General features: G+C 37.7%; 1 protein-coding gene across 3 annotated transcripts in view; it reads right to left on the reverse strand.

Moving 5' to 3' along the window:
• AFF4 (AF4/FMR2 family member 4) overlaps window positions 1–16,859 on the reverse strand; it is an 88,014-nt gene that overhangs the window by 48,466 nt on the left and 22,689 nt on the right. For 2 of the 3 annotated variants that reach the window (XM_032837591.1, XM_032837589.1), the window contains exons 2-4: window positions 7,422–7,548; window positions 4,023–4,817; window positions 2,458–2,502 (exon numbers count right to left, since the gene is read on the reverse strand). In XM_032837591.1, coding sequence (XP_032693482.1) covers window positions 2,458–2,502; window positions 4,023–4,817; window positions 7,422–7,544 — 963 coding nt within the window. In that variant the 5' untranslated portion in view covers window positions 7,545–7,548. Of the gene's footprint in view, window positions 1–2,457; window positions 2,503–4,022; window positions 4,818–7,421; window positions 7,549–8,032; window positions 8,125–16,859 lie in introns of all 3 variants that reach the window. The other variant, XM_032837590.1, reaches the window with a different exon arrangement.

Here is a 16,859-nt window from a genome sequence, read left to right on the forward strand (position 1 = left end):
CAGAATGACAGAAGGGGAAAGAGAACTGGGCACCTGATACAGTCTCTACTACGGGGACTTCATAAAATAGCCACCTGCACTGTAATTGCTCTTTATCTACTTACAATACTTTTATTTTTTCACAGCATTTTGCTTTCTGAAATAATATTAAATAGTTGATTATTTCCAATATCTAGCAAGAATGTCAGCTCAAAGAGTGCAACACTATCATTATCACCACTGTATCCAAAGAGCTTGACACAGGCAGGCTGTGAACTACTCTTTTACAATAAATGGTTACCATTTTTAGATTAAAATTTTCTTCTTTAAGTTTATGATGGAGTTCCTAGAAACAGTATGACTACAAATCTCAAGAAAACATGAAGGCAATTTGGACCTGCAGTTCCTTATGCACTGCATACAGGGAAAGGAAACAAACTCAGACACTCTAGGTTTTCAGTGTTGGCATTTTACATCTCAAATACCAAAGTACTTTTAATAGACAATCTATTTAACTCCATCGTTAAATGACTGAGCACCTGTTACACCCAAGGCCATGTACCAAGCCCTGTATATATAAAATGAAGACTAAATGGTCAGTACCATCAAAGAGATAATTAAATGTGAGAATACCTAAAATTCTTCCAGGTATTACAATGCCATGTATCCTTGAGGATCCAAAGAGAAAAGATAAAGCTCCATTACACTTTTTATATACATGGGAACTGAAAAATGCATTCTATATGAGATTCAAAGGAAAGAGTTATCATTGTAATCTGATGGTCTGACATAGAGGAAAGAAAGATTTCATTGGGATTCTAAGAAAAAACAGAATCTGTATATGACTAAAGACAAAGGAGAAATATAGTTCATGAAAGTTTTTTAAAAAGATACAAGAGCAAGAAAATGTAGGGCTTAGTGAAACCAATTTGACAAAAGTGGAGAATTAATAGTGAGAGAGGTAGAAGCGGTCTGTGAAAGGTCTAGAATGTTGAACTTGGACACTATTTTTTCTATGGGGCTCAGAGAGAGAGCCACTGAAATTTCGAAAACAGAAATTAACTTATGAAGACAGTGGATTAAAGAATCTGCCAGCAATGCAAAAGACAGATGAGCAAAGCAAGGACTGTAGATTGCAATTCTTGAAGCTCAAGGTGGCAGAAATGGAAATAAAGGAATGTATTTTCAAAGAAAATTCAAACCGTACATGCAGTTTTGTGATTAAACAGAGCATGAGAGAAATTTAGGATTTTACACTGAGAAGCACAGAAGACTGGTAGTACTACTAAGAGACGAAGGTCTGATAATTCTGCTTTTAGATATGTTGAGTCTAAAGAAGCAAGGAGATACACAAATGGACACACAGCAAGGAAGAGACATAAACCACAACTCAGAGGAGGCCAAAGAGATGAGAAAGACTGAAGAGTTAACAGGTGAAGCTGTAACAATAAAGGAAAATCAAGACAGAGCAGAAAAAAACAGAGAAGCTAGAAAAAAGACCCATATTTAAAAGAGAAGACACCAACGCTCCCAAAAGGCAGAGAACGAGAGATAAGAAAGGCAGATGGAAATAAAAACAGTGAAGCATAATAATAGTCAAGGAAGGAAGAATGAGGTTTCTAGAAGGAAAAACTAAAAATTCTTGAGAACAGTAGAAAGAGCCTGAGAACTCAAATGAAGCCCTCAGTGAAGGGAGACCATGAGCTTAGCGAAACAGCTTCAGCAAAATGACAGAGACAAATGAGAGACTGTGCTGGGCTGAAGAAAGAAAGGAGAGAATGAAGTAGAAGCAGCAATACATTAGTCTTTCAGAAGTATCCACAGTGAAATGCAGATACAGACACAAAAAATCAGGAGCTTAGGCAAAAATTACAAGTAATACGTGACTGACGGTTTTTCTCTACTGAACCAAAAGCAGTCACTGTCACTCACTAATCCACTAGACCTTCCCTTTTTACAGCTGACAACTTTCTCTTTTCCCAAAAGAGGAACACACATTTTGGTCATGTGTTGATTTTAAACATATTCCATCCAACAGTCAAAATGAGCAGTATTCAGAGGAGGTCTTTCATTGTAGGAACTGACCAGTAGATATAAACGAATTACAAAGCAAGCTATTTTCAATGAAATTGTTTGACTGGTAATTACTAATAAGCCTTACAAAGTACTGTTGTATTTGCTTTCTTCCTCTTTTCAAGGCAAACTATGATGACTGGAATTTGATTTACTTAAAAATGAAAAACAAACAAAACCAGTTCTTTGAGGGCAGGTAGTAAACAAACCCAATGACTCAGAAACTAAATATGAAAATAAGCGTAACAGAGTCAATTACTTTTTATAGACATAATGACATTTCACATGTAAGCAATCTGCTGCCCTAGATCCTTTGAGAAATATCAGGGGGGAAGAGGACAAGAAGATACCAGAGCATCATAAACAAAAAAGACAGAAAGTATTAAAACAATAACAATGACTTACTTTAAGAATTTCATCCACACAGCTCACATCACCGGAAGCAGATGCCTTAAGAGGAAAATAAACACACATTAGATTTGGGGTCATTTATTATTAGATTTTTATCATTTGTTGCACAGATTCAATGAAACTATTAGAAAATGAATTAAATTTAAAGACATAATTATGATCTCACTATTCTAAACCACAATATTCATTAATCTTTTGACAAATTTCCTTAAATGCCAATTTTTCAAGCTCTAAAAAATTTTAGTCACCAATTATAAAGGATTTAAAGAACTTTGTATTTATCAAAGGTTTTGAAAAATCTTATCTCTCTTATATTTAGATTAGAAATAAATTTTTAAACGTTATTTTGCAGGTGGAGCAACTTGTCAAAAATTTGAGTTTACTGATAGAAAAATATACCATGATACTGAAATACATTGTTTCACATAAACTAACAAAGAGAATAAAACCAACATTATTGAAAGAATACTTGTCTGGAATATGGTAGACATTTTACACAGCTTTCCTTGAATCACAGAAAAGTTGTTTATGCTAAAGCACAATCAGGAATTGAAGAGCTAGAGTTTGAACTCAAGTCTATCTCCAAGGATCAAGTTGTTTGAAGAAAGAACAATCATTTCACTGTTCTCCTCAGAGGAGTAATTAGATGACAACTGCCACGAACAATGAGTTTCCCAAGGCCAAAGGAAAAATGTTTAAATGTTCTTAAAATAGCATTTCACCTATTCTTGATCCCTTCCACCACCATTTTAAGCTATGAACTATGACTTTCAGTTACAAACACCATTTAAATTTTTTTTTATTTTAGAAGATAAAACTTAAACTATTTCACAGCAACTATTCAATTTCTTTAGTTACTCTGATGCTTTGATATGCAGTTATTAATACTTTAAGTGTCAAACCACCACTATGAATCTAGAGCAGCTGTCTCAAACCTTTAAGTGTAAACAGAGAAAAAGCTCATGGCATCCAAACCATATAACATTTACCATCTTGATGGACCCCCCCCAAAATCCCAATATTTACTCTAATTAACCACAGCCCACATCACATTCATGGTATCACAATGAGAATACAAGTTAATTTTTTAAACAAAAGAACACAAGACATATTCCTTCATAAAATCAAAAGGAGTAAATCTAACGTATTGATTTCACAGATCATGCTTTTATTCTATAACTGACCTGTCATCTGAATAGTTCAAAACAGTGAATGACATGTTCTCTATTGCCCAACAGGGGAAGTGAACAGGTCTACTGATCCACCTCAGAGTCAATGACAAGTCTTTTTTTAAAACTTATATATACCTTATTATTAAACAGACAAAATTCAAGTTCAATTATAATTTCACAGTAAACTGCTTCACAGAGTCATAACATTAAAAGCTCTAAGGGGCTCCTGGGTGGCTCAAGTCTGTTTATTAGCCAATTCCTGATTTTGGCTCAGGTCCAGATCCTGGGGTGGCAGGAGATTCTCTCTCCCCTTCCCCCTGCCCCTCCTCCTGCTATCTAAAATAAATGGATAAATTTTTTTTTAAAGGCTCTAAATGTGTAACTTACATCCAATGGTTGGGAAGGTATTTTCAGCTTGGTGAGATGTGCTTTGCTACTGGGCTTCAGTTCAGTCATGCTGTTGCCATGGGATTGGCTACTGTAGTGCTCAGAGGACAGCTTTGGTTCCATGGACTCTTGCCCATCCATGGGCCGCACATAGGCAGTGGGTTTCTGTAACATTGAACTGGACTTTGACATCAATGAAGGTGGGAAAGACTGATTTGAATGTTGCCCACTTGAAAAAGGTACACGGGAAGGAGAATCCCAGTTTGCATCAGGGTCCCGAGGTGATTTGGAACGCTGATGTTCCTTGCTATGGTGATCATTCCCATGAGACCTGGAATGACTGGAGCTTAATGAAGAAACAGCCTGTGGTTTCCCAGGGCTGGAAGAGCGTGATTTGGAGTGTTCCGATCCATGCTGGCTTTTTTTCCGACCACTGCTTCCACTACTGCTATATGAGTCACGGTCATGCCTCTGGCCACTACTACTGGTGCCACCACTGCCACCTGCACTGGTCCGCTGGCTACTGTGTCCACTCTGCAACCCTGAGGACCGTTTCTGAGACTGAGAAGTACTGGGTGCAGGTCCTACTGGAGTCCATTTGCTACTCTGATGAGAGGTCCCATGTCTCTGTTCAAAGAAATTTGGGTTAGATTTTTCATCTGCTGTTGGTGGTACTGTAGGCTTGGGAATTGCAACAAGCTTTGGTATAGATCTGTCTCCTATGAAATCCTTCATTTCATCGTAGTTTCCAAGCATACTCTGAATACGACTTGATAGCTTATCTTCTTTGCTAGTCTATAAAAAATTGTAAAATAAAATGATACAATTAGCAGAACTGGAAATAAAAGATTAAAAAAAAAAGAAATGAAAGATGCTTCTAAATGGACTTTCCAAACTTCAAATGCAAAGGGGCTTTTCAAAGGGAGGCCTCATCTTATATATTAAGGTTAATCTCAAAAGCAAACTCCAAATATAATTTTTTTTAAAGATTTTATTTATTTATTTGACAGAGAGAGATCACAAGTAGACAGAGAAGCAGGCAGAGAGAGAGAGGGAAGCAGACTCCCTGCTGAGCAGGGAGCCCGATGCGGGACTCGATCCCAGGACCCTGAGATCATGACCCGAGCCGAAGGCAGCGGCTCAACCCACTGAGCCACCCAGGCGCCCCCAAATATAATTTTTATAGTGAAAAAAATGCACTGAAAGTGAAAAAATTCATGCAAAAACACAAATATCCTATGGGACACTGAGAAGTATGTACAAAAGATTCCAGGAGGGGGAGAAAAAAACAAATTTCACCAATAAATATATTGAAACAGTAGTAAAAAAGTCTTTTAAAAAGTGGGAAAAGTAATGTGCCTTTATGTAGTTAAGTTGTAGGTGAGCAGATTAGCCAACACTCATTATTCTGGCAACGCAGGAAAACATATTCTTGGAGTTCAATGTTATAGTTAAAAGGAGAAACAAAAATTTAATGAAACATGTTATACCCAAATGACTTTTTAAAAAATTTTAATTCCTTTTGTTACTGTGACTAATTAAAATTCAACAACAAATTAAGAATGGAAAATCCCACTGATAAGTGTCAAATATTCATTCTATTAACTCTGACCAAGAAACACTCCAAGTTTTGAAGTTAATGGTACAGACTGTAAGTTTAAAAAATCATTCTTGGATAATAAGAAAGTCCAAGACAACTACAAGCTTTAGGACTCTTTCATGCTCACAAACATGGAAGAGAGTAAGCTTACTAATTGTATTAAAGAAAAAAATCAAGACAGAGCCACTACATATTTCGAGGTTGGCATGAACAGATGACGACTTTAGATTATCTGAAAATCAGTCTGACCCCTATTAAACAAGAGTGGGAAATATATAGTAATTCGTAGACGATATCAAGATCAGGAATCAAATCTAATTCATTACAATGTAATTACAAAATAAATGGTAGTATGACTTAAACATTCTGGATCAAACTCCTGGGGGTTTTTTTGGAATGCCTTTAATCTCTAATCCCAAACCCCAGGTTTGTGTGATTGGTGTTACATGCATATAAATGATGTCAGTGTAACTAACTGCCTTTAAATGAAAATCCTTAAAAACTTTTTAAAATAGTTTTAATAGGGGTGCCTGGGTGGCTCAGTCGGTTAAGTATCTGCCTTTGGCTCAGGTCCTAATCCCAGGGTTCTGGGATCAAGTCCCACGCTGGGCTCCCAGCTCAGTGGGGAGTCTGCTTCTCCCACTCCCTCTGCCCCTCCCCTTCATTTGTGTTGTCTCTCTTTCTCTCTCAAATAAGTAAATAAATAAATAAAATTTTTTAAAAAATGGCTTTTACAGATCTCATAAATAGCTTCTACAAACACCAAATGTTATTAAGGGTAAACTTAGAATATGCTGTTATATTTATATTATCAGAAAAAGTCTAACGCACTCTCAGTCTCACACCGTAAACCAACAATGGCCATTACTGCTGCAATTCCATTATACACAGTACAAGCCTTTAAAATGTAAGGGAATATCAAACGATCCAAAGCCAAATCAAACATCAGAGACACTTGTGGCCACTACAGCCATGTTAGTTGTCAAAAGTGTTATCATTCAGTGTTTTATGTAATCCCAAATCAAGTACAATGACAGTTACAAAAATAGCAATTGGTTCACTTTAATGAAAATCTTTGACAACTAATTTTTACTCTAAATTGGATATTGTTCATTAAGCCCCCATAAAAAGAAAGTCAGATAATTTAGTATAAAACAGAAAAAGGAACCAGACTCGTACTGAAGATACATTTTATTCAAAGTTAGTAGTAGTCACTGATAATACTTAGTAAACTAAGAAAGCAAATGGCAAGAAATAAGGGAGAAACAAAAGAATCTCTGAAATATTTGTCTTTGATTGACTTTATACCCAAAAGAACCCAGGAAACAGTACACAATGCATACCCATTTATAAAATTTTAATTTAATTCAGAAAGGTGAAATGTCTACCCAGGGTTAGTGGTAGAGCCTGGGATGTAGAGATCGATGTCTGAACTAATTCAGACTACATTTTCAAGAATATAAAATAGCAACAGAGGGAGGGGAGGAAGTTTGGGTTTGAGGATGACTTTAGGATGCTTTATAATACTGTTTCTTGATTTGGGAACTGATTACATAAGGTTGTTCATGCTGTGAAAATTCTTTCAGCTGAAACACACGTTTTGTATACTTTCCTATATGTATGTTATACTCTAATGATAAGTTTACCCCAAAACGTACATTCTTATTTACAGCAAAGGAAAAATGTTAAATCGCATATATGAGAGTAACTCCTTTTCTACTATAAAAATTCAAGTTTAAACACTTGAAAAGCAAAAATGTCACACTGTTGAGGGAAAAACCATTCACAGGACTACTTACAACTTTGTACGGCTCTGCAAAGAGAGGAGAGCTAGGTGGGAAGGCGTCTTCGCCCTGCTGAATTTCCTGATTCCGCCTTTCCCGTTCTTTCATACGCAGCACATTTCGGTCTTCACGGTTCATGTTGCTAAGAAGAGAAACAATATTTGTATCACAAAAAGGAGAGTTAAAATTAAACGTTCTGTACTCATTTTGTGAGTTTAATGTTTCATTCGGAGATTCCCTTCCGACTTCGACAGTAACAGACATTAGTGCTGAAGCTGGGTACCGGTAATGGTTTTACCAACTAATACCAGTAGTGTCTTGCACAACTATTGAGATACTAAACACTAGCCCACAGTAGTAGGAAGGATCCACCCCATTGAAACATTTAACCTTACCAGTTTTTAAAGTATTCAGCTGGCTAAAAGTGAGTTAAAACTTATACATTCAGATAGATGGAAGGTAGTACTTAAACCCAAATCCTTAAGATTTCCTATAAGCCTTTCATGGCTTCCTCTTCAGAAATCTAACTATTCTTCGCCATTAGAGGGGTACAAACCCACTCCCACCTACCACTCCCTCCCCGCACCCCCCCAGGGTCCAATGCTTTTTCTCTACTTTGCATCTACCTTATCTTGATTTCTTTTTGTCCCAAACACAGCTTCCTTGGTGTCCATCCTTATGGCAGTTTGACCTCAGCTTTGCTGTTGCTCTAGATACCCTAAAAAACGACATTTCTGCTCTAAATACATTAATATTTCAATTAATACCTCAATAAATGGCAAAACTGAGGCTTTCAGTAATAGAATCTAGAATAAACTTGGGTTAGTAATAGTAGTGGAAATTGTACTGAAAAAGAAAGTCTTTTGGAATGGAGGGGAAAATAAGGGTGTCATTTCTATAAACATTACAGCATGTCATATTTTCACTAAGAACAAACCAAAGAAGATAGTTTCTTTATAGCATCAGGGACTTATGGTTAAACGGATAATAATGAAAAAGGTTGTTGAACCCTGGGATAAGGGATTGCCAGGGACTCCAGCAACATTCTTCCCTGGAGAGAGTAAACCATTTACCTTGGTTTTGTTTGGGGAGGCGGGTGTGGGGAATAGGGATGCGGAGAGTTCTGTTGGATACGAAGGGAAAAAACGAGGTTATACTTGCTGAGCATTTCTAGCCTTATGATTCATAAATCTATTCAGAAAGTTAAAATAAATCAAGATTGGAAAGAAATTGTAATTGTAAAGTCAGAATGGATAGCAGGGGCTCTTGGGTGGCTCAGTCAGGTAAGGGACTGTCTTGGGCTCAGGTCCTGAACTCAGAATCCTGGGACTGAGGCCCGTGTAAGGGCTCCCTGGTCAGTGGGGAGTCTGTTTCTTCCTCTCCTTCTGACCCTCTTCGCTAACCCCTACCCCATTCATGTACCCTCTCCTTCTCAAATAAATAAAATCTTAAAAAAAAAAAAAAAAGAATGGACACCAAAACCAATATATTCTTGAGAATTTTTATGTGGTTAGAACAGTGCAAGTGAACATTCAAAAATAAAAATTTACTATCAAAGCAATTTAGTATTTAAAAAATATTCTAGGGGTCCCTGGGTGGCTCAGTGGGTTAAAGCCTCAGCCTTTGGCTCAGGTCATGATCTCAGGGTTCTGGGATGGAGCCCTGCATTGGGTTCTCTGCTCAGCAGGGTGCCTGCTTCCCTTCCTCTCTCTCTGCCTGCCTCTCTGCCTACTTGTTATCTCTGTCAAATAAATAAATAAAATCTTAAGTGTTCCAAATGAATATTCAGATTTTTCTATTTGTATAATATTCTAATAAACTTAGACAAGAATATAAGCTATTTTGAGGTACTGAAATAGTATGTGCTTTCTTTGGTCTCCCTGGTACTTAGCACCATACAGAAGCACAGAAAGTGGGGCGCCTGGGTGGCTCAGTTAGTTAAGCAACCGCCTTTGGCTCAGGTCATGATCCTGGAGTCCTGGGATCGAGTCCCGCATCAGACTCTCTGCTCAGCAGAGTCTGCTTCTCCCTCTGACCCTCCCCCTTCTCGTGCTCTCTCTCTCTCTTAAATAAATAAATAAATAAATAAATAATTTATTTATTTTTTTTTTTTTTAAAGAAGCATAAAAAGTATTTGATTCTTTCAAGGTGCCTGGGTGGCTCAGTCAGTTGGATATCCAAGCTCAGGTTCGTGAAACGTGCCCTACTTATGCTTGGGATTCTCTGCCCCTCTCTCCCCTCCCCATGCCCACTTGCACACTCATGCTCTCTCCCTCACTAAAATAAATAAATAAATCTTTTTTAAAAGTATGATTGATTCCTTCTTTAATAAATACTAAAAAAAATCTACACTTTGGTATTCAGAGTAAAACCAAAGAAGCTATATAACCCTCCAGTACACTTGAACCAACTAATAAATGTATATCACTAACAATCAGGTTTCAGATAGACCTCTACAATCTGGTGCTGCTACATATGACGTTATTTGTATCCTAAGAGTCTAAGGAGTATATAAAATACTAATTTCCTTATATTTCCTACATTCAATTCCTTAAAAAATGAAACACCTTCCTTAAACTATGATTTAATTAGAGCACTAAAATAATCATGCAAGAAACACTTGTACATTTTTTGTAGAAATAGATACGATTCCCACAATAAAATTCCTCCTACAATCCAATAAAAAAGTGTTTTCTTTTCTTAAACAATGAAAGTCATCTGAGTATTTCCTTTTAACAAGACTGCCAAGAAGAAAAACAAAAATTAAATGAGTGCTGGGGCGCCTGGGTGGCTCAGTTAAGCGCCAGCCTTCAGCTCAGATCATGAATCCAAGGTCCTGGGTTCAAGCCCTGCGTATGGCTCCCTGCTCAGGGGGAAGCCTGCTTCTCCCTCTCCCATGCCCCCTGCTTATTTCTTCTCTCACCATTTCTCTCTCTCTCTCTGTCAAATAAATAAATTAAATCTTAAAAATAAAATTAAATGACTATTTATAAGAACTAATTCCCAGGTGGGTAGCTCTCGTTCTCTAATTTTTTTTCTGATCTACCTTATTTTCACATCTAATTTATCAGATTCATATTTTTCTCCCGTGTCTTTAAACATCAGTATCTCTACCTAAGATAAAGTTTCCCGGGGCGCCTGGGTGGCTCTGTGGGTTGAAGCCTCTGTCTTCGGCTCAGGTCATGGTCTCAGGGTCCTGGGATGGAGCCCCGAGTCGGGCTCTCTGCTCAGCAGGGAGCCTGCTTCCTCCTCTCTCTGACTGCCTCTCTGCCTACTTGTAATCTCTGTCTGTCAAATAAATAAATAAAAATAAAATCTTAAAAAAAAAAAAGATAGTTTCCCCCAAGTTAATAATTCCATTAATCAATTTGAGCTCCCCTAAAATTAACATAAAATTTAAATAAGCCAGTTTGAAGTATATCTTTGTTGTATAGACAAACCTATTTCATAGCATTTCCCTCAGGACATTTGCAATACTGAAAAAGAATTTGGTTAAAATTAGCTAATTGCTACATTAAAACAAAATCCGTGGGACTGACCAAAAAAATAATTTTTAAAAGAGTATTAACAAGTAGAAAGGAGAGTTCTCCACCTAAAAATTTTTAATTACCTACAGTAAACTGTTTCAAGTACCCATCAAGTACTTACGTTAAGCTGATACATTAAGAACATTCTATGGTGTAGCATAATGGTATAGCAATTTCATTGCTACAAAAGAAGCAAATGAGTAAATATACTGAGATTCTGGGGGATCCAGGTATGTTACTATGAGAGAGGAGAGGTACAAATATACAAAGAAATAGGGAGAAAAAGAACCTTTGGGGATTAGGACCTAGAAGTAGTATATGAACACATGCTTATATTTTTAAAAAATCTCTACCTATCAATCTGTCTACTGATCAAGACAGACAGACAGAGACACACTCTCCATTTCTATACAATGAAAGAGTCTAGGAGCAGCAACATACTAGAAGAAGGAAGCAGCCACAGCACCCAAATTCTGATTCCTAATATCATTTCTTACTAAAGTGGAATAGGACTTCTTGAAGAAATAGTTCAATCCAAGACTGCAGCAGAGGAAGTACAAAGAGATCTTAAAACATCTTAACAGCAAGAAAATGCACAACAGATGACAGCATCAAAAGGGCATGCCAACCAGCCTGAAGGTGCTCTCACCAGTCAGATTTGGAAACATGAGCATCAAAATAAAGACAAGAATGGAATATAACCAAATGAGTAAAAAAAGTCCCTGAGGGGCCCCTGGCTACCTCAGTCAGTAGAGCGTGCTACTCTTGATCTTAGGGTCACGAGTTCAAGCACCATGTTGAGTGTGGAGCCTTGTTAAAAAAAAAACAAACCAGGGGCACCTGGGTGGTTCAGTAGGTTAAGCCGCCGCCTCTGGCTCAGGTTAAGATATTAGCATCCTGGGATTGAGCCCCGCATGGGGGGGCTCCTGCTCAGCGGGGAGTCTGCTTCTCCCTCACCTTGCTCTTGTGCTCTGGTGTGCACACGCATGCTCGCTCTCTCGTGCACGCTCTCTTTCTTCCTCTCAAATAAATAAATACAATCTTAAAAAACAGATAAAAATGCTCCAAAAAACACAAATCCCTGAATTCAGAGTGATAACAGCAAAAAATAAAAGAGAAAAAAAAGCAGGGAGTAAATGTCCTTCTTTAGAGAAGAATGTCAACTAATAAATGCAGAAGAAATAAAAGAATTAGAAAATCACTTTTTTTGTGACTATTAAAGTAATAATTGAGACAAGAATCATCTATAGAAAAAAATCATCAATAAATGCTAAAACTACTGGGCAAAAAGTTGGGGGAAATGGAATCTTCAGTATCAGGCCACAGACTATTAGAAAAAAACCTTTAAAATAGAGAAGAGCAGTAAACAATACCCTTAATCAAGCAATCAAACTTAACATTACCAATAAGGGATAAAATGACATGATGTCTTCTGATGAGATGCACTAAAGATATATCACCATCTAGGTATTCTTTCTGCTAAAAATTTAAATGACTCTAATCAGGAATAAGTGGACAACCTTAAGTCTGCAAAAATTGGCCTGGACTCTTCAAAAATGCTAGTATCATGAAAACAAACCAAAAAAGAGGCTAGGGAGAGACAACAACTAAAGGCAATGCATGATGTACATACTGGATCTGGGGAGAAAAAACTGGTTGTGAAGGGTATGATAGGGAAACTTGGGGACATCTGAATATGAATGGTATTTCAGATAATCTTATCAAACGTTTAGTTTTTGAACTATGATAATTCTATTTGGTTATACAGGAGAATGTTCTGGGTTCTCAGGATGTACAAAACATACATGGATGAAATGTCATCATCAGATCTGCAACTCTCAAATGGTTCAGCACCCATCTGAATACAGATCTAGTATGTGTAGATAGTAAGTGAATGATAGAAAGAGAGGGAGAGTATATGTGTATGTGCTTGCATGCAGAGAGGGTGGGGGGATTAGGAAGGAGGGAGAAGACAGACAAGAGAACAGTGGAGCAGCTGCAACAATTATGGCAAAAATACTGATAAATGGTATATACACGTGAAGGGAATATGAACATACACGATATTACAGGTTTGAAATTTTTTTAAATAAAAGAAGGAAAAGAGTTATAAAGGTTATATAGTAGAGCACTACGGGTACTTTCTAGCATTTTTCAGGCTTGGGATTTATTATCAAACTGTCTCTTCTCAGGGCCTAAAGTATTTCTGTCATGTCTAACATGTGTCCCTTCCTATCTCCATGTTTAAAGTGATCATCCAATTCTCAACTCCTCCTATACTTAACTGTGTATTACACTTTAAAATGTGTAATACCATTCTTGGTTAGCAGGGGACACCAGCAACACGCCAAGCTTCAGCTTCCCTAAAGTAAATAGGCTTGCCAAATTTAACTAAGGAAAGATTTAATATTTAATATTTATTAAGTCTATTTGTTAATTTAACAACTATGCAATAAGCACCTATCATATACTTAGTACTGGAGAGAGAACAAGAAGAATTTGTCATAGCAGATATTAATATATAAAACCATCATCATTATCCAAATAGCATGGTACTACAACAAGAAATCAACAAAATGATCTTCAAATTAGAAGCCAGAAATAAATCAAAGATACATGGGATTTTAACAGGTAACAAGTCAAATTCAATGAGAAAGAATGTTTTATATAAAAAGTTCCAGAGGTGGGCACCCAGGTGGCTCAGTTAATTTTAAGTGTCTGTCTTCAGCTCAGTTCATAATCCCAGGGTCCTGGGATCCAGTTCTGCAAGGGGTTCCCTGCTTAGTGGGGAGTCTGCTTCTCCCTCTAACCCTCCTGTGCTCATGATCTCTCTCTCTCTCAAATAAATTAAAATATTTTTTTTAAAAAATGTTCTCAGGGTGGGGCGCCTGGGTGGCTCAGTGGGTTAAAGCTTCTGCTCAGCTCATGATCCCAGGATCCTGGGATGGAGTCCCGCATTGGGCCCACTGCTCAGCGGGAATCCTGTTTCCCCCTCTCTGCCTGCCTCTCTGTCTACTTGTGATCTCTGTCAAACAAATAAAATCTGAAGAAAAAAAAAAAAGTTCTAAGGGTGCCTAGCTGGCTCAGTTGGTGGAGTAGGGAACTCTTGATCTCAGGGTTGTGAGCTGGAGCCCCACACTGGGTATAGAAATTACTTTAAAAAATAAATAAAAATAATTTGAAAATTAATAAAATAAAATGTTCTATTTAATAATAACAGTTAAGAACCAAGTATTTTTCTAAAATGACAGAGTCATTGGGGCACTTGAGTGGCTCAGTTGGTTAAGAATCTGCCTTCGGCTCAGGTGGTGATTCTAGAGTCCCAGAATCCAGGCCCGCACTGGGCTCCATGTCCAGCAGGGACTTTGCTTCTCCCTCTGCCCCTCATGCTGCTTGAGTGTTCTCTCTCTCTCTCTCTCTCAAATAAATAAAATCTCTAAAATGACATAGTCATTAAAATGGTTAAGTGGTGTTTCAAACTCAGAAAAAGTCCAAAAGCCCTTCAACCCAGCAGGCTTACTTGCAGGGCTATACCCTATAAGCTTATGGCTTACATTTCCATAAGTTACAAAGATGTTTACTGACAAACTGTTGTTAGTGGTAAAATAATTGAAAATAATTAAATGACCAAGAATAGAAAAAAAAAGAGTCAATAGTTTATTAAAACCATAGTTTAGGGGCACCTGGGTGGCTCAGTGTGTTGGGCCTCTGCCTTCAGGCTCAGGTCAAGATCTCAGTGTCCTGGGACCAAGCCCCGCATTGGGCTCTCTGCTCAGCAGGGAGCCTGCTTCCTGCAGGCCCCCACCTCCCCCGCCACCGCCTCTCTACCTACTTGTGATCTCTCTCTCTGTCAAATTAATAAATAAAATTTAAAACAAAAACAAAAACAAAAACAAAAACAAAACACCATAGTTTATTGGGGCGCCTGGGTGGCTCAGTGGGTTAAGCTTTTGCCTTCAGCTCAGGTCATGATCTCAGGGTCCTGGGATCGAGCCCCACATCGGGCTGCCTGTTTGATGGGGAAACTGCTTCCCCCTCTCTCTCTGCCTGCCTCTCTACTTGTGATCTCTGTCAAATAAATAAATAAAGTCTTTAAAAAAAAAAAAGCCATAGTTTATTAAAACAAATGAGGTAGATCTTTGCCCAAGAACTTGGAGGAATTTCCATCACTGCTGTAACATGAGAGTAAGTAGATGGAACACAACATTTGTAATATGACTGATCACTTCACTATTTCTTTTTTTTTTTTAAAGATTTTATTTATTTATTTGACAGAGATCACAAGTAGGCAGAGAGGCAGGCAGAGAGAGAGGAGGAAGCAGGCTCCCTGCTGAGCAGAGAGCCCCATGCGGGGCTCAATCCCAGGACCCTGAGATCATGACGCGAGACGAAGGCAGAGGCTTTAAACCACTGAGCCACCCAGTCGCCCCACTTCACTATTTCTTTAGGGTAAATTCAGAAGTAGAATTGCTGAGGTGCTGAGGATATAGATAAGAATTAGATACAACTAACTCAATTAACATCAGAATGTAACAACTAATACTCAACTCTCATAAGCTAAACACCAGAAAATGGAAATGTGAATATGCAGTTTTCATACATGAGAAATAGGACGTCTCCCTGTTTAGCTGTATCTTCTTTCTTGGCCCTCAGTAAATGTTTTGGCTATTCCTGTAAGTGTGAATTAGGAGTATTCTTCCACCTATGCATTCTTCAAAAGAGATAAACCTCAATGGTTTTGTTTTTCCAACTATAAAAGCAATACTCATCACTCAAAAACTCTAATATGGCTAATACAAAGTAGAAATTCAAAGTCACCAGCAATTTCACTCCCTTGAAATAAACAATGCTGTAAGGAGTCACATATAGTCATAAACATGCAAAAATTATTACACATATAATTCTTATTTCATTTAATAAACAATGAACATAATTCTACATCAATATATATGAATTTTCCCTCTTTTATTGACTGTATAGTATTCATTTAACCAGAAAGTACCTGGTAGATATTATGTCCAGAATTTAGTATTACAAACATTACAGTGAACTTTTGTATATAACTATTTTAGTTTCACATTAATTCCTAGATGTGGAATTGTGGTGTCAAAGGGTATATGCTATATCTTTTCAATGTGTATCACTAGACTGCTTTCCAAAAAGACTATATCAATAGACAACCCATCAACAAAATACAAGACTGCCCTTTAATCATGCCATTTTCAATCCTAGGCACTAGGAGTCTTCTTAAGTTATGCCACCAATCTAAGAGGGGAAAAACCTAATTTCATATGTTTATTTCATCTACCCAACAAATATATGAGCCTATCTACTATTGCTAGGCACAATGCTAGGATCCAGGGATAAAACGGAGAATCACACGTAGATAGTCCCTCACAGTCAATTGCATTCTACTGAATTTCCTAATAGTTAGATTGCACCTATTTTGTGTGTTAGCCACTTATATTTCTCCTTTTTTTTTTAAGATTTTATTTATTTATTTGAGAGAGAGACAGTGAGAGAGAGCATGAGCGAGGAGAAGGTCAGAGAGAGAAGCAGACTCCCCGTGGAGCTGGGAGCCAGATGCGGGACTCCATCCCGGGACTCCAGCATCACGACCTGAGCCGAAAGCAGTCGTCCAACCAAGTGAGCCACCCAGGCGTCCCTATATTTCTCCTTTTGTGAACTGCGTCTTCATACCTTTTGTCTGTTTATCTGTTAAAGAGATAGTCTTTTGATTATGTGAAACAATGCTTTCGCAATCTGTCACATATTTTAACTGAGGAATATCAGCTTAGGATTCAATCTTAAAGTGTGCATCCCAACTCTGACTACCTGTTTTCAAGTCTTCTGCCTGCCTCTTCTCCTGGAAGACCATTTCCAAACTCTACTGGCAGGCAGGCCCTGCCTAAACTGTCCTCAATCC

The sequence above is a fragment of the Lontra canadensis genome, unplaced genomic scaffold (assembly GCF_010015895.1).
Source record: "Lontra canadensis isolate GAN:19392208 unplaced genomic scaffold, GSC_riverotter_1.0 scaffold99, whole genome shotgun sequence".
Classification (NCBI taxonomy): domain Eukaryota; kingdom Metazoa; phylum Chordata; class Mammalia; order Carnivora; family Mustelidae; genus Lontra; species Lontra canadensis.